At 42.3% G+C, this 21340-nt stretch overlaps 1 protein-coding gene across 1 annotated transcript; it reads left to right on the top strand.

Moving 5' to 3' along the window:
* The first annotated feature begins 879 nt into the window (after positions 1 to 879).
* Positions 880 to 18223, top strand: LOC110530438 (receptor-interacting serine/threonine-protein kinase 1). Its single transcript, XM_021613499.3, has 12 exons — positions 880 to 1172; positions 1495 to 1704; positions 2055 to 2211; positions 2402 to 2539; positions 2931 to 3174; positions 4527 to 4676; positions 10865 to 10941; positions 11145 to 11220; positions 14962 to 15618; positions 15770 to 15922; positions 16339 to 16634; positions 17398 to 18223. The coding sequence occupies exons 2-11, from the start codon at positions 1547 to 1549 to the stop codon at positions 16632 to 16634; spliced, it is 2106 nt and encodes a 701-aa protein (XP_021469174.3). The 5' UTR covers positions 880 to 1172; positions 1495 to 1546; the 3' UTR covers positions 17398 to 18223.
* The last annotated feature ends 3117 nt before the right edge of the window (positions 18224 to 21340 follow it).

The following is a 21340-nucleotide window of genomic DNA, read 5'->3' as shown; positions in this document are numbered from 1 at the left end:
ACTTCTACAGATGCACAATCGAGAGCATCCTGCCGGGCTGTATCACCACCTGGTATGGCAACTGCTCCGCCCACAACCGTAAGGCTTTCCAGAGGGTAGTGAGGTCTGCACAACGCATCACCGGGGGCAAACTCCCTGCCCTCCAGGACACCTACACCACCCGATGTCACAGGAAGGCCATAAAGATCATCAAGGACAACAACCACCCGAGCCACTGCCTGTTCACCCCACTATCATCCAGAAGGTGAGGTCAGTACAGGTGCATCAAAGCAGGGACCGAGAGACTGAAAAACAGCTTCTATCTCAAGGCCATCAGACTGTTAAACAGCCACCACTAACATTGAGTGGCTGCTGCCAACACACTGACTCAACTCCAGCCACTTTAATAATGGGAATTGATGGAAATTGATGTAAAATATATCACTAGCCAATTTGAACAATGCTTCTTAATATAATGTTTACATACCCTACATTATTAATCTCATATGCATATGTATCTACTGTACTCTATATCATCTACTGCCTCTTTATGTAATACATGTATCAATAGCCACTTTAAACTATGGCACTTTGTTTACATACCCTACATGACTCATCTCATATGTATATACTGTACTCGATACCATCTACTGCATCTTGCCTATGCAGTTCTGTTCCATCACTCATTCATATATCTTTATGTACATATTCTTTATCCCTTTACACTTGTGTGTATAAGGTAGTAGTTTTGGAATTGTTAGGTTAGATTACTCATTGGTTATTACTGCATTGTCGGAACTAGAAGCACAAGCATTTCGCTACACTCGCATTAACATCTGCTAACCCTGTGTATGTGACAAATAAATGTGATTTTTGATTTGATTCTTGGCACTCAGCATTAAGGATATAGATTGGGGGTTAAGGCCCTGCGATAGACTAGCACCCTGTCCATTCCCCAAGCTGCCTCACGCTAAAGAAACAGAATTTGTAGGCTCCTGCCCTATGAGCCGTTCCGGCTCGCACACGGCTACTTACTTGCTGTAGTCAGTGACTATTTGCATATAAATCATATGCTCCTTTCTCGATTAGCTACACTGGTCTGCAACTAACTTCCACAACATATTTTTAGTTGTTTCACTATTGCGGAAGCAAGGCAAATCCCAGAACTATACGCCTACCCGTGGAATGAAAAGGTAGGTTATTTATCTATAATTAACGATTTAACCTACATATTTTATCCTATTGAATACATAGACCTATTTACCTTGAATATTAAACTGGATACATTATTGATGTTATCCACCCTATGTGTTGACAACTCTTTAACAGAGCAAGTTACAGTATTGGATTTGCGACTACGTCTTTCACTTCCATATTCAGTTTTGTATTTCGAGTCAATGTAACGCCGCTGAAGCTCCTCAGCCTACTCCTCCATTCGTTCGGAAATATATTATTGTTACTATTTACATGATGGGAGATTGTGATTGACCAGTAATAGAGCAATGTATCCATTAGTCTCGTATCAACGCTAGAAGGAAATATCCGACCGAGGACCGGGTAGCAAGCCATGGCTACTGCGCAGGACTCCATCTACATGAAATCCGCAGACTTAATCAAAAAGGAGCCTCTGGACTACGGTGGATTCGGTACAGTGTATCTGTGCTATCACAAAACCCTCGGCCAGGTGGTTCTGAAGACCATCTACACCGGGCCACCGCGTAATGAGTGAGTATAATGGGCTATGGTAGAGAGGATGGCCCCTGTGTCTTGACTGTCACGCTCTACTGAGTTTCATATTGTAGTCTAAACCAGCGATTCCTAAACTTTTTCACTCAGGGACTCCCTTCCAGCATTGGGAGTACCAGCGGGTAGTTCTAGGCTACACTTATCCTTTCCTGTGACAGAAAGGACGATAAAACCAGAGAAATTGGGTGTCTATACACATGTTCCTGTGATGTCTATAGTGATAAAGTAGGCTACAGTAGGCGGCCCAGTTAATACGTAGGGATACATCTCCAAGTGAACATATTTCCCTAGCTCGTAGTCTTGACCAAGCCTTCCTCCCTCTCCCTCAGGGGCAGTAAGCAGTCCCTGCTAGAGGAGGGTAGCCTGATGAGCAGACTGAACCATGAGCGGGTGGTCAGGCTGCTGGGGGTGATCCTGGAGGATGGGGACTACTCTCTGGTCATGGAGCTCCTCCCTAAAGGCAACCTGCTGGCCATGCTGGACCGGGTGAGAGGAGATCACAAAAACAATTAACTTAGTCTACAATGTCACTATATGAATGAGATTAGGTCCTGGACTCACTGCAGAGATGGAAGGTTTTCAAACAGAACTCCATATCAGATATTCTCTATGTAATATCAACAAGCTATTTTCTCTCTGGGCAAACAACTTGTATATATGCCTGTCTTTTCTCCAGGTACCTGTGCTGATATCCATCAAGGGCAGGATCATACTGGAGATTCTGGAGGGGATGGTGTACTTGATGAAGAACCGTGTCATACACAAAGATCTCAAACCAGAAAACATACTGGTGGACAAGGATTTTCACATCAAGGTACAGCACACACTGTATAATATGCTTTATTACTGTTTATATCATTGACTTTACGGTGTGTGTGTGAAGTCCCACAAGAATAGTAAACAAAGACAAATTTGACCAACTGGTCAAATGCTATTTGTAGGTGGTTACGGTTAGAATTAGGTTTAGTGTTAGGTGAGCTAGGGTTAGGAGCTAGGGTTAGGGGTTAGGGAAAATAGGATTTTGGGACAGAATTGTGGGTCCCCCACAAGGTTAGTTATGCAAGACTGTGTGTGTGTGTATACATGTGCATCTGTGTATTGATGTCTCTGTGTTCGATGTATGTGTATGAAAATGGATGTGTGTGTAATCTGTGTATGCAATGCATGTACATGTATGAATATGCATGTCTGTATCTGTGCTCCAGATTGCAGACCTGGGCCTGGCCACCTGTCAGACGTGGAGCAGGCTGACTAAGGAGGAGTCTCGCAGGCAGAGCCGGCTGGCGCGTCCTGGGGCTGGGGGAGTGGGGGGCAGGGCAGCCGGTACTCTGTGCTACATGGCTCCTGAGCACCTGGACAGCATCCACACACGCTCCTCTGAGAAGTCTGACGTCTATAGCTTCGCTATTGTCGTATGGGTCATCCTCACTGGCAGTGAGCCATATGAAAGTGAGTGTTGCTCACTCACTCTACAGAGGACTGTTGCATTCAAATGAATCTGATGCGATTTCAGCCATATATATACTGAACAAAAATGTAAATGCAACACGCAACAATTTAGAAGATTTTACTGAGTTACAGTTCGTGTAAGGAAATCAATCAATTTAAATTAATTTACTGGGCCGTAATCTATAGATTTCACATGACTGGGAATACAGATATGCATCTATTTATCAGAGATACCTTCAAAAAACCGGTAGGGCGTGTATAAGAACACCAGTCAGTATCTGGTGTGACTACCATTTGCCTCATGCAGCACGACACATCTCCTTCGCATAGAGTTGAAGAGAGTTGTCCCACTCCTCTTCAATGGCTGTGCGAAGTTGCTGAAGACTGGCGGGAACTGGAACACGCTGTCGTACACGTGATCCAGACCATCGCAAACATGCTCAATGGTTGACATGTCTGGTGGTGAGTATGCAGGCCATGGAAGAACTGTGACATTTTCAGCTTCCAGGAATTGTGTAGAGATCCTTGCGACATGGGGATGTGAATTATCATGCTGAAACATGAGGTGATGGCAACGGATGAATGGCACGGCAATGGGCCTCAGGATCTTTTCACAGTATCTCTGTGCATTCAAATTGCCATCGATAAAATGCAATTATGTTAATTTTCCATAGCTTATGCCTGCCCATGCCATAACCCCATTGCCACCATGGGGCACTCTGTTCACAATGTTGACATCAGAAAACCACTCACCCACACATCGCCATACATGTGGTCTGCAGTTGTGAGGCCGGTTGGACGTACCGTCAAATGTTCTAAAACGACATTGGAGGCGGCTTATTGTGGAGAAATTAACATTTAATTATCTGGCAACAGCTCTGGTGGGCATTCATGCAGTCAGCATTGCAATTGCACACTTCCTCAACACTTGAGACATCTCTGGCGTTGTGTTGTGTGACAAAACTGCAAATTTTAGTGTGGCCGTTTATTCTCCCCAGCACAAGGTGCACCTGTGTAATGATCATGCTGTTTAATCAGCTTCTTGATATGCCACACCTGTCAGGTGGATGGATTATCTTGTCAAAGGAGAAATGCTCACTAACAGGGATAAAAAGACAATTTGTGCACATTTGAGAGAAATAAGCTTTTTGTGCATATGGAACATTTCTGGGATCTTTTATTTCAGCTCATGAAACCAACACTTGACATGTTGAGTACATTTTTTTGTTCAGTGTAGTTTGTGAACTCAGATATATTTTATAGTAAGAGGTCCTTTGTTCTTTTTTTATGAATGGATAAGATTTGAGATCAAATTTGAATGCACTGAATTAAAATGGATAAGTGGATTTCAGATGCTCGGAGTGAGGACCATATCTGCCAGTGTGTCCGTAAAGGTGATCGTCCTGATGAAGACCTCATCTCTGCTGATACTCCTGTAGAGATCACAGAGCTAATGAAGAGATGCTGGCATCAGGATCCACAACTACGACCAACATTCCAAGGTGCATGTGCATGTGTGTAGTGAGATTGAGGTACGGGAATTCCTAAACACAGTACAATGCATTACAGTATACACAATGCCAATCAATACAATGTTATTTGTCCCAGCACAAATCATGAAACCCAAACCTAACCCCCTTGAATAGCAAGTTCAGGTCAACAGAAGCTTGGTATCTGAAAGGTCTGGCAATAGGTAACAATGCTTCGTGGGAGGCAGTTGTGTTCAGAGGGTCACTGTTTCGGGCCGAGGTTGGGGCAAGGAGAGGGACGGAAGCAATACTGTTACACGTGTACAGACATGGCATTAAAAGGGGTGTATGTTTCTCTCACATACACACACACACACACACACACACACGCACAAACACACACGTGTATATACACATACATACATACATACATGCATACATACATACATGCATACATACATACATACATACATACAGTGGGGCAAAAAAGTATTTAGTCAGCCACCAATTGTGCAAGTTCTCCCACTTAAAAAGATGAGAGGCCTGTAATTTTCATCATAGGTACACTTCAACTATGACAGACAAAATGAGGGAAAAAAATCCAGAAAATCACATTGTAGGATTTTTAATGAATTTATTTGCAAATTATGGTGGAAAATAAGTATTTGGTCAATAACAAAAGTTTATCTCAATACTTTGTTATATACCCTTTGTTGGCAATGACAGAGGTCAAACGTTTTCTGTAAGTCTTCACAAGGTTTTCACACACTATTGCTGGTATTTTGGCCCATTCCTCCATGCAGATCTCCTCTAGAGCAGTGATGTTTTGGGGCTGTTGCTGGGCAACAGGGACTTTCAACTCCCACCAAAGATTTTCTATGGGGTTGAGATCTGGAGACTGGCTAGGCCACTCCAGGACCTTGAAATGCTTCTTACGAAGCCACACCTTCGTTGCCCGGGTGGTGTGTTTGGGATCATTGTCATGCAGAAAGACCCAGCCACATTTCATCTTCAATGCCCTTGCTGATGGAAGGAGGTTTTCACTCAAACTCTCACGATACATGGCCCCATTCATTCTTTCCTTTACACGGATCAGTCGTCCTGGTCCCTTTGCAGAAAAACAGCCCCAAAGCATGATGTTTCCACCCCCATGCTTCACAGTAGGTATGGTGTTCTTTGGATGCAACTCAGCATTCTTTGTCCTCCAAACACGACAAGTTGAGCTTTTACCAAAAAGTTATATTGTGGTTTCATCTGACCATATGACATTCTCCTAATCTTCTTCTGGATCATCCAAATGCTCTCTAGCAAACTTCAGAAGGGCCTGGACATGTACTGGCTTAAGCAGGGGGACACGTCTGGCACTGCAGGATTTGAGTCCCTGGTGGCGTAGTGTGTTACTGATGGTAGGCTTTGTTACTTTGGTCCCAGCTCTCTGCAGGTCATTCACTAGGTCCCCCCGTGTGGTTCTGGGATTTTTGCTCACCGTTCTTGTGATCGTTTTGACCTCACGGGGTGAGATCTTGCGTGGAGCCCCAGATCGAGGGAGATTATCAGTGGTCTTGTATGTCTTCCATTTCCTAATAATTGCTCCCACCGTTGATTTCTTCAAACCAAGCTGCTTACCTATTGCAGATTCAGTCTTCCCAGCCTGGTGCAGGTCTACAATTTTGTTTCTGGTGTCCTTTGACAGCTCTTTGGTCTTGGCCATAGTGGAGTTTGGAGTGTGAATGTTTGAGGTTGTGGACAGGTGTCTTTTATACTGATAACAAGTTCAAACAGCTGCCATTTATACAGGTAACGAGTGGAGGACAGAGGAGCCTCTTAAAGAAGAAGTTACAGGTCTATGAGAGCCAGAAATCTTAATTGTTTGTAGGTGACGAAAATACTTATTTTCCATCGTAATTTGCAAACAAATTCATAAAAAAATCCTACAATGTGATTTTCTGGATTTCTTTTCTCATTTTGTCTGTCATAGTTGAAGTCTACCTAAAATTACAGGCCTCTCATCTTTTTAAGTGGGAGAACTTGCACAATTGGTGGCTGACTAAATACTTTTTTGCCCCACTATATATACATACATACATACTGTTGAAGTTGGGAAGTTTACATACAGTTAGGTTTGAGTCATTAAAACAAATTTTTCAACCACTCAACCACAACCAATTTTTCCAACAATTGTTTACAGACAGATTATTTTACTTATAATTCACTGTATCACAATTCCAGTGGGTCAGAAGTTTACATACACTAAGTTGACTGTGCTTATAAACAGCATGAACAATTCCAGAAAATGATGTCATGGCTTTAGAAGCTTCTGATAAGCTAATTGACATCATTTGAGTCAATTGGAGGTGTACCTGTGGATGGATTTCAAGGCCTACCTTCAAACTCAGTGCTTCTTTGCTTGACATTATGGGAAAATCAAAAGAAATCAGCCAAGACCTCAGAAAAAAATTGTAGACCTCCACAAGTCTTGTTCATCCTTGGCAGCAATTTCCAAATGCCTGAAGGTGCCACGTTCATCTGTACAAACAATAGTACGCAAGTATAAACACCATGGGACCACGTAGCCGTCATACCACTCAGGAAGGAGACGCGTTCTGCAAATCAATCCCAGAACAACAGCAAAGGACATTGTGAAGGTGCTGGAGGAAACAGTTACAAAAGTATCTATATCCACAGTAAAACGAGTCCTATATCGACATAACCTGAAAGGCCGCTCAGCAAGGAAAAAGCCACTGCTCCAAAACCTCCATAAAAAAGCCAGACTACGGTTTGAAACTGCACATGGGGACAAAGATCATACTTTTTTCAGAAATATCCTCTTGTCTGATGAAACAAGAATATAACTGTTTGGCCAAAAAGACCATCGTTATGTTTGGAGGAAAAAGGGGGAGGCTTGCAATCCGAAGAACACCATCCCAACCATGAAGCACGGGGGTGTTAGCATCACATTGTGGGGTTGCTTTGCTGCAGGAGGGACTGGTGCGCTTCACAAAATAGATGGCTTCATGAGGAAGGAAAATTACGTGTATATATGGAAGCAACATCTTAAGATATCAGCCAGGAAGTTAAAGCTTGGTCGCAAATGGGTCTTCCAAATGGACAATGACCCCAAGCATACTTCCAAAGTTGTGGCAAAATGGCTTAAGTACAACAAAGTTAAGGTATTGGAGTGGCCATCAAAGCCCTGACCTCAATCCTATAGAAAATGTGTGGGCAGAACTGAAAAAGCGTGTGCGAGCAAGGCGGCCTACAAACCTGACTCATTTACACCAGCTCTGTCAGGGGGAATGGGACAATATTCACCCAATTTAATGTGGGGAGCGTGTGGAAGGCTAACAAATATTTGACCCTTTTCACGGGTGTCGTTGGAAGTAGACCAAAGTTCAGCGTGGTGAGCATACATTTCTCCTTTTATTTAAAATGTCGTCAACAAAACGAGAAACAAAAAAGCTCCGGACTGGAGGCCGTCGGTGGAGGCTTCGTGCCATGACTCCTCACTGGAGGTTTCTTGCCATGGATCATCACTGGAGGCTTCTTGCCATGGATCATCACTGGAGGCTTCGTGCCATGGATCATCACTGGAGGCTTCGTGCCATGGATCATCACTGGAGGCTTCGTGTCATGGATCATCACTGGAGGCTTCGTGCCATGGATCATCACTGGAGGCTTCGTGCCATGGATCATCACTGGAGGCTTCGTGCCATGGATCATCACTGGAGGCTTCTTGCAATGGATCATCATTGGAGGCTTGGTGCCATAGATCATCACTGGAGGCTTCGTGCCATGGATCATCACTGGAGGCTTCTTGCCATGGCTCATCACTGGAGGCTTCGTGCCATGGATCATCACTGGAGGCTTCGTGCCATGGATCATCACTGGAGGCTTCGTGCCATGGATCACCACTGGAGGCTTCGTGCCATGGATCATAACTGGAGGCTTCGTGCCATGGATCATCACTGGAGGCTTCGTGCCATGGATCATCACTGGAGGCTTCTTGCCATGGATCATCACTGGAGGCTGTCCCTGATATATATAGAGAGAGACTCTCTACCCGGCACAGCATGAAGAGGACTGGCCACCCCTCAGCCTTGTTCCTCTAGGTTTCTTCCTAGGTCCCTGCCTTTCTAGGGTGTTTTCCCTAGCCACTGTGCTTCTGTAATGCTTGCTGTTTGGGGTTTTAGGCTGGGTTTCTGTATAAGCACTTTGTGACATCTGCTGATGTAAAAAGGGCTTTATAAATAAATGTGATTGAATTTGCAGAGCACTTATAACTTGTACATTTCAACACACATTCAAAACTACTGCAATATGCAGCATATTGGTACATGCAGATATCTTCACAAGTCAACCTTGGACCTACGAATCAATTAGTACTGCAACAAGCATCAATTCAAGCGAGCCCATGGCATTCACAAGTCTAATGTTGCATCATGGTCTAATACTGTCATGGGAATTTTCAATCCCAATGAAAATAACTATCAATCAATAGCTTTGACCAATCTCAGAGGTTTGTAAGACCATGGGTATATTAATAATAATTAGGCAAAGACTCAGCTTTATGCAAAAGATTAGTACAGTTTATTCAGAGAACGTTCTGAAGTCCATTATACAAAGGCATCCATTTTATAGCTGCGCACATACTTCCACAAAGACAGTAGGTATCCTACGCACATACATACACACAAACAGATATCCTACGCACATACATACACACAAACAGTTGGTGAGATTTATCCTTCTCCATAGTTCTCACCACTGTGTATCACTACCCAGCCGACAGTTCCATTCCCCCGAGATTAGGGGAACCTTGAGAAGTACTCCCTATGCTATCATAAGTTTCCCAGAGGCCTAGCCAGGTCGGTCCAAACACAGTTTAACCTTTCTGATCTCCCCATCCCGGATCCGGGATCGTGAATACAGACTCAAGCTCATTACCATAACGCAACGTTAACTATTCATGAAAATCGCAAATGAAATGAAATAAATATGCCATCTCTCAAGCTTAGCCTTTTGTAAACAACACTGTCATCTCAGATTTTCAAAATATGCTTCTCAACCATAGGAAAACAATCATTTGTGTAAAAGTAGCTAGCTAGCGTAGCATTTAGCGTTAGCATTAGCGTTAGCATCCAGCATGCAACATTTCAACAAAAACATAAAAGCCTTCAAATAAAATCATTTACCTTTGAAGAACTTCTGATGTTTTCAATGAGGAGACTCTCAGTTAGATAGCAGATGCTCAGTTTTTCCAAAAAGATTCTTTGTGTATTAGAAATAGCTCCGTTTTGTACATCACATTTGGCTACCAAAAAAAAACGAAAATTCAGTCCTCAAAACGCAAACTTTTTTCCAAATTAACTCCATAATATCGACTGAAAACATGGCAAACGTTGTTTAGAATCAATCCTCAAGGTGTTTTTCACATCTCTTCGATGATATATCGTTCGTGGAAGCATGGTTTCTCCTCTCAATCAAATGGAAAAATACTTGCACATGGCTTTGCGCACCAGTTTCGACGCAGGACACCAGGCGGACACTTGGAAAATGTAGTCTCTTATGGTCAATCTTCCAATGATATGCCTACAAATACGTCACAATGCTGCCGACATCTTGGGGAAATGGCAGAAGGTCTAAGCTTATTCCTGTCGCATTCACAGCCATATAAGGAGACATTAGAAAACAGAGCTTCAGAAATTCTGCTCATTTCCTGTTTCCTGTTCCTGACGTATCATCTTGGTTTCGCCTGTAGAATGAGTTCTGGGGCACTTACAGACAAAATCTTTGCAGATTCTGAAACTTCAGTGTTTTCTTTCCAAAACTGTCAAGAATATGCATAGTCGAGCATCTTTTCGTGACAAAATATCGCGCTTAAAACGGGAACGTTTTTTATCCAAAAATGAAATAGCGCCCCTAGAGATGCAACTGGTTAATTGTTCTCTGGTTTTTTTCTTCGGCACACACATACAAGTTCAAATCCTAAGCTACGCCTTGCTCAGACAGTCTGTGTTTTTCCACTATACAGATACATTGTTTAATCTAATTCTGACTAAAACTACACACATCATCAGATTATAATTTTATGATTCTAATAAATTTCATACAATTATAAGGTTTCAGAGTGGAATTATTTTATCATTATCTTTTATCAGACTATTCTGTGGCTGTTGCTATGTTAGTCATATGACTGCTCTGATTTCACGTTCTCTATACAGAGGGCTACAACACCTTCCTGCCCGTCTACAGGGAGAAGTTAGAGCCAGATGTAGAGAGGGACTCACTTGGTCTCAGAGTAAGTTGCTTGTGTGAACAAAGTGACAGCATTGTCATGAGTACATTATTGAATGAACCAAGTGCACAACAAATCAAAGACCAAAACAAATACAGTAACGAAATGAAAGATATTAATGGGTGTTTAATATTACCATAATATTACCAAATATATCATAAGGTCCATAACACTTTTTTTAACTGATCTGTTTCATTGGCATGCAGGACTTGTACGAGGGGCCAGAGGAGCTGGTGGAGAAGATGAAATCTATATCCATGTCCCCTGAGAGCCTTAAAGCAGGTGAGCAGTCTGAGCACAACGTGAGGCAGGCTTCATGACCCTGGCCCTCTATAGCTCTCAGTCTTACAAGTCTACACCGCTCTCTGCATCTTTATACATGACGTACACCTCCAGAACACTATGTCTTACAACTCCACTCACTGCCTTGTTAAACAGTGTCAGCGTGGTGTAGGCTTTGTCAAGTTTAATATATAATATACTTTGCCTGAGCAGAAAAGGGATACAACAATTCAATGGGATGGGATGCACAAAGACCTTTACTTGAATTTTTCCAGTATTTTATAGGTTCAGCAAATCCCCTTATAGTTTGGGATACCTTTAAATGTACCTTCAGGGGTCATTCAATATTCATCAATAATAAAAAGCAGTTTCTGTCTAAAGAAACAAGACTAATAAGGGAAATCCATGAACTAATAGTACAGGTAGATAGCAATAAAAACAATACTACAGAGATGCAAAATATGTTAGAGGAAAATCAAAAAGAACTGGAGGAACTTCTTCAAGAATGATCAAATCTAATCTATTACAAAAAAAAAGCAAACTGGATGGAATATGGAGAAAAATGCACAAAATTCTTCCCGAATCTCCAATACAGGAACGGTAACAAAAAGAATTGCAGAAACTCGTTACTGAAGACAGAGTCATCTATGATTCTCCGAATGGTATTTTAAAAGAGGAAGCTAATTATTTTAGGCAGATGTTCTCTTTTCCGTCTCATCCTCTCCCACTGAATGAAGATTACAGTACGGAATTCTTTCATAATAATATAAAAAATGGAAAATTAACAAAATGTACAGAAATATCAGTGCGAAGGCCAAATTACAGAGGAATAACTGTTTGAAGCTATTAAATTGTTTCAGTCTGGAAAAACCCCAGGGCTTGATGGCATACCGATAGCGGTATATCAAATATTTTTTGATATACTAAAAGCTCCATTGTTAGATTGTTTTAACTACTCCTATAGAAATGGTAGTCTGTCAGGTACTCAGCAGGAAGGTCCGATTTCTCTATTATTAAAACAAGAACCAAATATAAAGACCCGGTCTATCTAAAAAAACTGGAGGCCCCTTACACTTGCAAAATGCATAGCACTCAGAATTAAAAGGGTTTTACCAGGTATTGTTCATCCTGATCAGACAGGTTTGTTACATGAATGATACATTGGAGATAATATACTACAACTACTAGAAATAACAGAACATCATGAAACCTATAAGCAGCCAGGAATGATATTTATAGCAGATTTTGATAAAGTAAGACTGGATTTTATTTATAAATGCCTGGATGTTTTCAATTTCATTAATTCTCTTGTAAAATGGGTAAAAATAATGTATAGCAACCCCAGGTGTAAAATAGTAAATAACAGCTACTTCTCAGAGAGTTTTGAATTGTCAAGAGGAGTGTCCGCAGTCACCATACCTATTCGTTATGGCCATCAAAATGCTAGCTATTAAAATCAGATCCAATAACAACATTAGAGGATTAGAAATCCAAGGCTTAAAAACAAAGCTGTCCATGTATGCCGAGGACTCAAGTTTTATATTAAGTCTGCAAGCTAGATCCCTGCAATGTCTCATTGAAGATCTAGATAACTTTTCTGCACTCTCTGGACTACAGCCTAATTATGATAAGTGTACAATATTACGTATTGGATCCTTAAAAATACAACTTTTACATTACCCTGCAGTTTACCTATAAAATGGGCTGAGGGTGAAGTAGACATACTCTGTATTCATATCACAAAAGATAGAAATAAATAAGCTCTCCACAATGAATTTCAATAGAAACCTTGTAAAAATAGACAAGATCCTGCAACCATGGAGAGGTAAATACCTGTCTATTTATGGAAAAAATGCTCTGATTAACTCCTTAGTCATCTCAGTTTACTCACTTACTTATGGTGCTGCCTACTCCTGATGATTTGTTGAGCTTTTTTTTTTCTCGCTTTATCTGGGACGCTAAACCAGACAAAATAAAACGTACCTATCTATATAATGCATAGGAAATGGGTGGGTTGAGATTGTTAATTATAAAAGCACTAAACCTCTCTCTAAAAGCTTCACTCATTCAAAAGTTCTATTTGAACCCTAAATGGTCCTCAAGTAGATTACTAAGAAAAGCTCATCCATTGTTTAAAAATTGTCTTTTTGCCTTTGTGCAGATTGCCATGTCTCATTTTCGTTTCATTGAAAATGATACTTTTTTCAAAGTATCTGTCTTTTTCAAACAAGCATTGCAGAGCTGGCTACAATTTCAATTTCATCCCCCTGAAAAGATAGAACAAATATTATGGCTGAACTCAAATGTGCTGGGTGATAAAATATCTGTATTTATGGGAAAGATGATTGAAAAGGGTATTTTGTTTTTAAATTATATTGTAATGGTAGAGTTATGTCCTTCATGGAGTTATCAGAATTGTATTGGAAGGTCTGCTCATTCCAAGAGTACAACCAATTGAATACAGCATTGCCCCAAAAATGGAGGAGGCGGGTGGCAGCGGGAGGAGGAAGGGAACTGGTCTGTTTGCCCAATATAAAGGATCAAAACTGGCGGAGGAATAAAAATAGCATAAATAGGAAAGTATACCAGTTTCATTTGAGGACCAGGACGTTGACAACTGTGCCATACAGATTACAAAATAGTTGGGAAAAGATTTTTGATGTACCGATTCCATGGTACAGGGTGTATGAGTTGATATATAAAACAATGCTAGATTCAAGACTTCGTGCTTTTCAGCTAAAATTATTTACAGAATTCTTGCCACCAATTTTTTTAAATTATATTTGGGGCATAAAATCATCGAAGCGCTGCAGATTTGGTTGTGAAGATACAGAATCAATAGACCATTTATTTTGGTATTGCCCTCAGGTAGCCTGTTTCTGGTCTCAGGTTCAGGAATGGCTGAAAATGCATAGCATTGATCTAAAATAGACCCTAGAAATAGTACTGTTAGGAGATCTGGAGAGACCGGGTCAGTCAATTACTAATACTCTTAGTAAAAGTATTTATCTTCAACACGCAATCTGTAGATTCTATTCGATTAGATAGATTGAAATTGTACGTTAAACATATGTGAAAGATATTTGTTGTGTAGAAACACAAAGTGGGTGGCCAGCAGAGATAGATGGGATGGGCTGTGGGAAGCTGAGGGTTGGTATGTGGAATTGGAGACAAGTGGGAGTGGAGTTGCTGTGTGTGAGAGAGAATGATGGTTAAAAGATAAAGGGGGGGGAAAAAGTCTAAATAAAACATAATAAAAGTAGATTTGAATGACACTAAGTGGTAGTGTTTTATACAACTAATCTCAAATGGTTGAGGGACAGCTATTGGGGAACTGTGGGGGGATCTTGGAGGGTTCGGGTTCACAAGATTATGATCATGAAAAAGGAAATGAAGACATTTTATATCACTATCATGCACACGCACCCTCACACATAAGGATGGCTCTGTTGCATGTTTGATACATGTTTGATAGTGTCTTGATGCTGTGGTGTTTGTCCTTCATGTTATAATACTTTAATGTTACCACTTCCTTGTGTTTTTTGTAATAAATAATAAAACAAAATGTAAAAGACCTTTACTTGAGATCTTTGCCCGTTTCTAGATTTTCCATTCAAATCTCTCACTCTCATCAATAATCAAACCATTAATACGACAAGTTGGATCTTTATACGACAACACATGGATCTTAATTTAGAATTCAGCTATTCAAAATGAACCCTCTACCCCTTCTCCCTATAGACCGGCTGGCTCCCTTACTGAGCTCAGACAGTGCTAGGGCGGTTCGTATAGAGGCTGGTCCAGTGGAGGCCTGCATCGAGGACCTGAACCTCTTCCTCCCCTGTGAGCACTCCCTTATCCAGCCAGATGTCCAGGCCCTCAGCCCCACCTCGGGCATGGAGCTCAAAATGGTCAACAAACTCTCAGCCCTGGAAGTCAAACTAGCCCAGCAGTTGGAATATCACAAATACGCCAGCTACAGCCAGATGGACCAGCTTGACTTCAGCCCCTACCATAATCCTCACGCTTCCACCCCACAGCGCCTCAGCTCACAGGACCCCACCGCCAACAGAGGGCTCCCCAAAACCCAGGCCGTCCAGCCCAGCAGTGTGGAGGTGAACCCCCAACTCCGTCTTTCTAGCCTAGGAGTGTACAAGGCCGCGGACCCCTCAGGGGCCACCACACCCAGGTGCCAGCTTTCCAGCCACATGCCTGAGTCCTCCAGCAGCCCCTCTCTAAGCCAGGGCAAGTACTCCCCCCAGCAGCAGTATCCCTACGCCCAGTACTACCGCCTCCAGTCCTGGCCAGCCTACCCAGTGCCAGAGTCAGCTGCCCCAGACCTCACTGCAGGGCTGCGCCTGAACTCGTGTGCCATGGTTAGACCTCCACAGGACCCAGGTAGGGGTGAAGCACAGAGATTACAGTGCTTGATACCACTATTACCATTACTAAAGCTGATGCAGATTCCCCAATCAGCGTGATAGCGATCTACCACTTCAATTAGAAAAGCATTTATGAGAAACAGTGTGTGTGTGTGTGTTGGTTTCAGGAGGCCTGTTCATCCAGAATGCCAGAGGGATCCAGATAGGGAGCAACAATATACTCAGCATCAGGGACCACGAGTCTTACAGCAGGTCAGCCAGCTCTCTCTCCAATGGGGCAAACTCACACTCTCTACTCAAAGAGACCCTGCAGATGAACGGTAAGAATAGAAACCTGCAAAGAGGAGCCTATTTCCTGAAAATAGACATCTTCCTATCTTTCTATGTCATGTTTTCTACTTTTAGTCCCATATTTTGTATCTAGCCACAATATAAGGGTTCTTACATTGTTTGCTTACTGGAATGAATGGAAAGGTGTGTGTGTTTGATACCATACCAGCCATTTCAATGAGCCTGCCCTCCTATATCTCTTCCCAACAGCCTCCTCTGTTGGGGTTATAGTTGGGTTGGATAGTTCAACTAAGACCATGGGGCATTTATAACTGGTATTATTTAACAGTAAATTGCAATGTATCATTAATTGACATTAAATGATCAAAAACCATTATATCACAGACACAGGTCTTTAACTTCCATTTTACACAATATGTTCTGTTGTGTCCTGTCCCGTGTTCAGACGACCAGGCAGTGACTGAAGAGCACCTTGATCTCCTGAGAGAAAACATCGGGAAGGAATGGAAGCGCTGTGCCCGCCGTCTGGGCCTGAGCGAGGTGGAGGTGGACACCATCGACCAGGACTACCATCGTGACGGATTGCCTGAGAAGGTGCACCAGATGCTGGAGCGCTGGAGGATGAAGGAGGGCTATGTGGGCTGCACAGTGGGCCAGCTCTGCAGAGCACTGGAGAACTGTGTCAAAGTAGACCTGGTAAAGAAGCTTCTTCATGCCTGCAGGACCAATACTTTTCCATAGGTACAGTAGACTATCTATTCCAGTACCCCCTACCCCTAACCCAGAGAGAGACTTTCTACTCCAGCACCCACCCATTAGTGTACAGGTTATACGGAACCCAAACCGGCTGCACATGTGTGCCATCATGCATACATTTATTTTGTCCCCCCACATCAAATGTGATTACGACACGCAGGTTAAAATATCAAAAACTCTGAACCAATTATATTAATTTGGGGACAGGTCGAAAAGCTTTAAACATTTATGGCAATCTAGCTTACACTTGCTGTTGCTAGCTAATTTGTCCTGGGATATAAACATTGAGTTGTTATTTTACCTGAAATCCACAAGGTCCTCTACTTCGACAATTAATCTACAAATAAAAACGGTCAACCGAATCATTTCTAGTCATCTCTCCTGTCATGCCCTGACCTTAGAGATCCTTTTTATGTCTCTATTTTGGTTGGTCAGGGCATGAGTTGGGGTGGGCATTCTATGTTTTGTGTTTCTATGAATTTCTATTTATATGTTTTGGCCGGGTATGGTTCTCAATCAGGGACAGCTGTCTATCGTTGTCTCTGATTGGGAACCATACTTTAGGTACCCTTTTTCCCACCTGTGTTTGTGGGAAGTTGTCTTTGTTTGTTGGCACTATTGCCTTTAGCTTCACGTTTTGGTTATGGTTTATTGTTGGTTATGGTTTATTGTTTTGTGTCGGCGTCATTCTTAAATAAAGTAAAATGTACATTCACCAAGCTGCACCTTGGTCCTCATCCTTCAACAGCCGTGACAGAACTTCCTACCACCAAAGGACCAAGCAGCGTGGTAAAGAGGACTCCTGGACATGGGAGGAGATCCTGGATGGTAAGGGACCCTGGAGGCAGGCTGGGGAGTATCGCCCGTCCACGGGAGGAACTGGAGGCAGCTAAGGTGGAGAGGCAACATTGAGGGAACACGGCTGGCAAGGAAGCCAGAGAGGAAGCCCCCCCAAAACATTTTGGGGGCGGCACACGAGGAGGTCAGGTTGGAGACCTGAGCAAACTCCCCGTGCTTACCGTGGCGAGCATGTGACTGGTCAGGCCCCGTATTATGGGGTGATGCGCACTGTGTCGAGGCTGATCATTCACAGGCCGGTGTGCTCGGTGCCAGCGTCCCGCATTTGCCGGGTGGAAGCAGGCATCCAGCCAGAACGGGTGGTGCCAGCTCTGCGCTCGAGACCGCCAGTGCGCCTCCACGACCCAGTGTATCCGGTGCCGCGGCCAAGAAAGAGGCCTCCTGTATGCCTCCCCAGCCTGGTGAGTCGTACTACTGTCACACTTTGACCTTAGAGATCCTTTTTATTTCTCTATTTTGGTTTGGTCAGGGCGTGAGCTGGAGTGGGCATTCTATGTTTTGTGTTTCTAGGATTTTCTATGTTTTGACCGGGTATGGTTCTCAATCAGGGACCGCTGTCTATTGTTGGCTCTGATTGGGAACCATACTTCAGTACCCCTTTTCCCACCTGTGTTTGTGGGAAGTTGTCTTTGTTTGTTGGCACTATTGCCTTTAGCTTCACGGTTTGTATGGTTTATTGTTGGCGTCATTCTTAAATAAAGTAAAATGTACACTCACCACGCTGCACCTTGGTCCTCATCCTTCAACAGCCGTGACATCTCCTCCTTCTAGGCTTTTTCTTCTCTTGACTTTATATTGTGATTGGCAAGTTTCATAAATTAGGTGCATTACAGCGACTGACCTCGTTTGTCTTTCAGTAACCCACGTAGGTATAACCAAATGAGGAGATGGTACGTGGGTACCTGCTTCTATAAACCATTGAGGAGATGGGAGAGGCAGGATTTGCAGCGCAATCTGCGTCACAAATAGACCTGACTTCTATTTTAGCCCTTGGCAACGCAGACGCTCATTGGCGCGCACAAGCAGTGTGGGTGCAATAATTGAATAATATAGATTTCTAAAATGTATTTTATAACGCTTGCATTCGCAACGAGAGCGGTGTAGTCAGCCTATTATTTGACCATGCTGGTCATTTATGAACATCTTGGCCATGTTCTGTTATAATCTCCACCCGGCACAGCCAGAAGAGGACTCGCCACCCCTCAGCCTGGCTCCTCTCTAGGTTTCTTCCTAGGTTTTGGCCTTTCTAGGGAGTTTTTCCTAGCCACCGTGCTTTTACACCTGCATTGCTTGCTGTTTGGGGTTTTAGGCCGGGTTTCTGTACAGCACTTTGAGATATCAGCTGATGTAAGAAGTAGAGGTCGACCGATTATTATTTTTCAACGCTGATACCCATTAATGGGCCGATTTTTTTTTTTTAAACATTTTTTCATATTTTATTTTCTAAAATGTATTTATTTGTAATAATGACAATTACAACAATACTGAATGAACACTTAACTTAATATAATACATCAATAAAATCAAGTTAGCCTCAAATAATTAAACATGTTTAATTTGGTTTAAATAATGCAAAAACAAAGTGTTGGAGAAGAAAGTAGAAGTGCAATATGTGCCATATTGCTAACGTTTAAGCTCCTTGCTCAGAACATGAGAATATATGAAAGCTGGTGGTTCCTTTTTACACGAGTCTTCAATATTCCCAGGTAAGAAGTTTTAGGTTGTAGTTATTATAGGACTATTTATCTCTATACCATTTGTATTTCATTAACCTTTGACTATTGGGTGTTCTTATAGGCACTTTAGTATTGCCAGTGTAACAGCATAGCTTCTGTCCCTCCCCTCGCTCCTACCTTGGCTCGAACCAGGAATACCATGACAACAGCCACCCTCGAAGCAGCGTTACCCATGCAGAGCAAGGGGAATAACTACTCCAAGTCTCAGAGCGAGTGACGTTTGAAACGCTATTAGCGAGCACCCCGCTAACTAGCTAGCCATTTCACATCGGTTACACCAGCCTAATCTCGGGAGTTGGTAGGCTTGAGGCATAAACAGCTGCTGGCAAACGCACTAAAGTGCTGTTTGAATGAATGCTTACGAGCCTGCTGCTGCCTACCATCACTCAGTCAGACTGCTCTATCAAATCATAGACTTAATTATAACATAATAACACACAGAAATACGAGCCTTTGGTCATTAATATGGTCGAATCCGGAAACCATCTTCTCGAAAACAAGACGTTTATTCTTTCAGTGAAATACGGAACCGTTCCTTATTTTATCTAACGGGTGGCATCCATAAGTCAAAATATTCCTGTTACATTGCACAACCTTCAATGTTATGTCATAATTACGTAAAATTCTGGCAAATTAGGCGGCCCAAACTGTTGCATATACACCGACTCTGCGTGCAATGAACGCAAGAGAAGTGACACAATTTCACCTGGTTAATATTGCCTGCTAACCTGGATTTCTTTTAGCTAAATATGCAGGTTTAAAAATATATACTTCTGTGTATTGATTTTAAGAAAGGCATTGATGGTTAGGTACACATTGGAGCAACGATACGCACCGCATCGATTATATGCAACGCAGGACACGCTAGATAAACTAGTAATATCATCAACCATGTGTAGTTAACTAGTGATTATGATTGATTGATTGTTTTTATAAGATAAGTTTAATGCTAGGTAGCAACTTACCTTGGCTTACTGCATTCGCGTAACAGGCAGGCTCCTCATGAGGCAGGTGGTTAGAGCGTTGGACTAGTTAACTGTAAGGTTGCAAGATTGAATCCCCCGAGCTGACAAGGTAAAAATCTGTCGTTCTGCCCCTGAACGAGGCAGTTAACCCACCGTTCCTAGGCCGTCATTGAAAATAAGAATGTGTTCTTAACTGACTTTCCTAGTTAAATAAAGATGTTTTTAAAAAAATTGCCGAATCAGTGTCCAAAAATACAGATTTCCGATTGTTATGAAAACTTGAAATCGACCCTAATTAATCGGCCATTACGATTAAATCGGTCGACCTCTAGTAAGAAGAGCTATATAAATACATTTGATTTGAGTTGTCATTCTCAGCCCGAACCAGACAGGACCAGACCTCAAATTCTGTGAATTGATTTGGGCCGGGTGGGTTCCCGTGCTGTATCAAGAAAAAATGTACTTTGCTTTTCAAACATGCATTCAAAACACGGGGCTTTTGAGTGATTATTCAAATGGATGTTTGGCAGAAAATCTAGTTATTTATTTATTGTTTAATTATTCAAGGCTCCCTTTGTTATTTCATTTTTTTTAAATGCTTGATTGTATTTAAAGGCATGAATGACTTGTATGCTGTGGAATGACTTGAATGAATGATTGAAGTAGGCTGTTACGTTAAGACATAAAACAGGACACACTCTCACGGCTTGATGGTGGATAGATCATCCTATAAGGCTTAGGCTACTACATGAGGCAAGAGCAAAATAATAGTCTACATTGATTAAACCCTGTTAAACACTGAGTGGTGGTTTTGGGCCCTTACCGGGCCTGGTGAAAATGAATAATCAGAAAATAGAAAGTGACAGGCATTTTTCTTTTTGGAAATCGAACTCAAATCTTACTGCTGGCAATGTCATAAGAATCTTCTCCCCACTGCCCCCCATAAAAGGCCATAAATCATGGTCAAGTCACCAAAAATACAAACATTTAGTTTGCATCGAAAGGGTAAACCCTGATGGTCATTGTAAAGCAATGCCTTTCCTTCTCCATCCACATGACCTTCTATACATCCTCCACGTGCACCGTTTAGCTAGCGCATTGTTTACAATAGGAACAGTGAATGGGACAAGAA

Source organism: Oncorhynchus mykiss, chromosome 8 (assembly GCF_057628025.1).
Source record: "Oncorhynchus mykiss isolate SJ-2025 chromosome 8, ASM5762802v1, whole genome shotgun sequence".
Taxonomy (NCBI): Eukaryota; Metazoa; Chordata; class Actinopteri; order Salmoniformes; family Salmonidae; genus Oncorhynchus; species Oncorhynchus mykiss.
The sequence above is the reverse complement of the archived record's forward strand: the minus strand, read 5'-3'. Positions and strand labels throughout refer to the sequence as shown.